Raw genomic sequence first — 4,260 nt, 5'->3', positions numbered from 1 at the left:
TTTTTCGTCATTTTCCCTTCAACGCAACTTTCACATGTTGGATAATCTTCTAATATGACATCACTTAACATACCTATTTTAATCATTCTTCCAATTTTTTGTTTACTAACATGTCCCATTCTTAAGTGCCATGGATAAGTTGCATTATCTTTCACAGAAACATTAACATCACACACAATACTCCCACACAAATGCACTTGATACATATTATTATTTCGAAAACCATATAGCACTACAACATTATTTTTCTTCATCAAGAACCATCCATTTCCAAAATAAAAATCATAACCAAGTTTTTCTAGCATAGAAACAGATAACAAATTTCTCCTAAGACTCGAAGCATACAAACAATCAACTAAATCAAAAGTTGACCCATTATAGTTGAAATTTTTGTTTTATCATCTATTGGTCTTCCTTGAAGGGCTAATTCATCAGTTGAGGCAATCATATTAATCACATGTTGACAAGCATCTTCTCCTTCTGATAATTTAGTCCTAATAAATTTTTCCCATAATCCTTCCACATGTGCACTAGACTTTTTTCCAAACTTCACTTCTAGGCTATCAATTATGGATTTAGCACTAGGGGAATTCATATAGCTAACCATCAATGAATCAATCATATATCCCAGCATAAAAAATTTCATTTTGTTATCTGCCTCAATCCATTTATTATAGGAGATTTTATCAGACTCCTCATCAGGCTTAGGTGGACATTCAGATTTAATACAATGACTATAACCATAAAACCCCATGTACAAATCTACTCTACATTTCCACTTTGTATAATTGGGTCCAGAAAGTGTACAATTTTTCATGATATCAGCTATATTTAGAAAACTAGAGGAGTTTGCCATCTCTCTGTAAAACGCAACACATATAATTTGTGTATTAAAATCCAATTCTTTTAGCTATCAACTTCTTTTGATAACATACAAGAATTTATATTTAATGACAAATATTTCAACCAATTAAATTCATCCCGTATCCGTAGGGGTGTAAGGAAGAATTTAATCAATTAGTATTTATCTCTTAAATATTTATTTATTTATATTAAATTAGAGTCTGTGTCTATCCGTAGAGGTGTTGACACACACACACACACACACACACACATATATATATACATTGTGTCTATCCGTAAGGGCGTTGACACATTTATATATATAATCTTTCAAAATCCTATCTCATCCATGTGATTAACCGAAGGGGTGTCATCATGTTTGAGTTTAGAATAATGAAAGAATTATAGATGTATTAACTTTGAAGAAAACTAACTCCCACTACAAACTTAAAATTAACTAAATGGCGTTATGCTGTATTTGTTACAACCATTTATTAATAAAAATTTATTGTATACCTAACATGTAACAATATCGCATGTATAGGGAAAAAAAATTAACATAAAGACAAGTTATCATAAATATTAGCAGAACCTACATGCTTGTGACTGTTGGAATTATACTTAAAAAGTAATAATTCAAGAGAAACAAATATAATACATCTATCAAATGACAATTATATCATGTGCATATGTAATAAAAATCAACAATAAGATGTGAGAAATTTACATACTAGATTATGTTATTCAAGGACTTCACAAGCAATCAGGATGCTCTCCCCAGCTGGTCAGGATTAACAAGAGCTTTATTTTCTCTTTCACACCCCCTTGCAAGTGTGGCCTTGACAATATTTATAATATTTAGAAAGGACATGACCAGCCATAAAATCCTTCTTATCGTAATAACACTTCATGTAACAGAAATGTTACATTTGTTAATAAACAACTTTATTAATTAGATTCATTAATGAAGAAGTTCATTAATGTGTTATTACTTTTGTAACTCCATGCTAATACATGGATTCATCTATCGTTCATATCCAGAACTACTATAATGACAACACCTTTAATAGGAGTTCAAGTTACTAGTATTGACACGATAGATTTATTAAAGCCAACACTCAACGTGCATGAATCTCATTATGGAAGGACTTTCCGAGATTATTATGCACTAACCATCGAAAGACTAGCCCTTATTGTCTTCCATAGTTTGAGCAATTTTAACTTGCACCTCCCTTCCATCATGGTCCAACAATGTACCTATCAGAATAGGCTACATCATGATGGATATGGTCAAGTTAAGGACTACAATAAATGCATTCATAATTTTAGTCTACTAAATCAAGTAGACCTATTTCAATATATCAATATCTTACATTATAAAAATATTGCATAATTTCACAAGAGACTGAATATTTATTTGTTAATAATAGAGGCATCATATATATATTATGTTGGGCCACATTAAAAAAGATTGATCAAACATTCAAGTAAAGTACCATGCATCCCTACAAAACCTAATAGGTTTTGCTAAGAAACTGACCAACAATTGCCACACTTGGTCCAGCCACAAGCTCATTCCAAGCCTCATCAGATTCTTTGCCTTTTTCCTTAAACACTTGTGTAGCATCAAGGCGGTGAATATTCCATCCCTTTATATCTCTGAGCCTATAAATTTTCTCCACTTGACGACATGCTAATTTGTATGTATTTTCCTTCATTTCACTTATTGCCTTTTGGATTAACATCGCATTGGTTTCTTTGTCTAAAGAAGATTCATTTCTAAAATATTGGTCAAATTCAGGAACCCCAATTGACCTAAAAATCCCTTGTGAATAATCCACATTGGGATCAAACATTTTTCTCAACTCATCTACCATGCCATTTTCAATCATTTGATCAACCCGCTTTGATAAAAATGGGTCGAGCACTAACACGGGTACATCCACCCAAAGGAAGCAACAATCATACTTTGATCTAAACTTGCTATCTTCATCATCAATTAGGGCCTCGATATAGGTATTAGACCCTCCAACAATGATTGGAAGGTGGCCGCGACTCACAATTGACTCAATGGCACGTACGACCTTGTCACGAAAATGGTCTACTGTAAAATCAGCATAGGGATCGAGTATCCCCAGCAAATGGTGTGGTATACCACATTGCTCTTCCATGGTGACTTTGTTGGTGACAATGTCAAGTCCCTTATAAACTTGCATTTTGTCTGAGTTTATGAGTTCTGCCTTATAATGACTAGCTAGATGAACAGACAATTTTGTCTTGCCAGTTCCAGTTGCTCCCATGATGATTACCACCTTATTTTTGTGTTGCTTCTGATTGATATTCTTTTCTTTAGACCAAATATCTTGTTGGGTTACAAGCTTGCAAATGGTCCTGATCAAGTTATTGAAAAAAATGAAATTAATATAAATAAAACTATAACAAAGTGTAAAAAACAAGGAGTGAGGTTACTTTCGAAATTGACCAAAACACATGCAAAACTAGAAACAAAGAATAGGTATATGCAAATGCAGCATACCTAAGGAGTCCTACAAAACATTTTGTTATGTATATGAGGCCCAACATGACTGTGTTCAAAGAATGCCACTGAGTCGAAGGCAAGGCAAGGGGTTGATTGGGCTTGTTAATGTGGAGGAAGCAAAATGGGGGTGGTATTAATACTACTTTTGAAAGCTTTTTTAGTAACATGATATTAATGTGAGAAAAAATCAAGTTGCAATTACTCAATATCCCGATTCTTACGGTTCCAGATCTGACCATTGAAAAATAATTCACTTTCCAAATTCTCAATTTATTTACCATTATGAAATAAATAATGTTACAACCACAAACTAACTTACAACCACAATTTAAATAATGTTACCATAAATAATGTTACAACCACAATTTAAATAATGTTACCATAAATAATTTATTTACCGGGTACGTTTGGTACACTGAATGTGGATTACAACAGGAATGGTAACCTTTATTACCAATAATAAAATGTGTTGTAATGGAATAACTAAATCTATTCAAATGCAGCATACCTAAGGAGTCCTACAAAACATTTTGTTATGTATATGAGGCCCAACATGACTCTGTTCAAAGAATGCCACTGAGTCAAAGGCAAGGCAAGGGGTTGATTGGGCTTGTTAATGTGGAGGAAGCAAAATGGGGTTGGTATTAATACTACTTTTGAAAGCGTTTTTAGTAACATGATATTAATGTGAGAAAAAATCAAGTTGCAATTACTCAATATCCCGATTCTTACGGTTCCAGATCTGACCATTGAAAAATAATTCACTTTCCAAATTCTCAATTTATTTACCATTATGAAATAAATAATGTTACAACCACAAATTAACTTACAACCACAATTTAAATAATGTTACCATAAATAATGTTACAACCACAATT

The 4,260-nt window shown here is 32.6% G+C and overlaps 1 protein-coding gene across 1 annotated transcript; it reads right to left on the bottom strand.

Annotated features, from left to right (window-relative positions):
- Positions 1–2,305: 2,305 nt before the first annotated feature.
- On the bottom strand, positions 2,306–3,426 carry LOC115970401 (adenylate isopentenyltransferase 3, chloroplastic-like). Its single transcript, XM_031090039.1, has 2 exons — positions 3,380–3,426; positions 2,306–3,234 (listed from the first exon to the last, which is right to left on the bottom strand). Exons 1-2 carry the CDS (start codon positions 3,424–3,426, stop codon positions 2,358–2,360), a joined length of 924 nt encoding a protein of 307 aa, XP_030945899.1. The 3' UTR covers positions 2,306–2,357.
- Between the last annotated feature and the right edge of the window lie 834 nt (positions 3,427–4,260).

This window comes from Quercus lobata, chromosome 12 (genome assembly GCF_001633185.2).
Source record: "Quercus lobata isolate SW786 chromosome 12, ValleyOak3.0 Primary Assembly, whole genome shotgun sequence".
NCBI classification, from domain to species: Eukaryota; Viridiplantae; Streptophyta; class Magnoliopsida; order Fagales; family Fagaceae; genus Quercus; species Quercus lobata.
This window is presented reverse-complemented; position numbering and strand designations above follow the sequence as displayed.

What these genes read in the sequence shown, in the direction of transcription:
- LOC115970401 (XM_031090039.1), bottom strand. Translation starts at nt 3,426, where the DNA reads ATGTTGGGCCTCATATACATAACAAAATGTTTTGTAGGACTCCTTAG. An exon ending in TGTTTTGTAGGACTCCTTAG is followed by an intron (nt 3,235 to 3,379) that starts GTATGCTGCATT and finishes TAACTTGATCAG; the next exon opens with GACCATTTGCAAGCTTGTAA.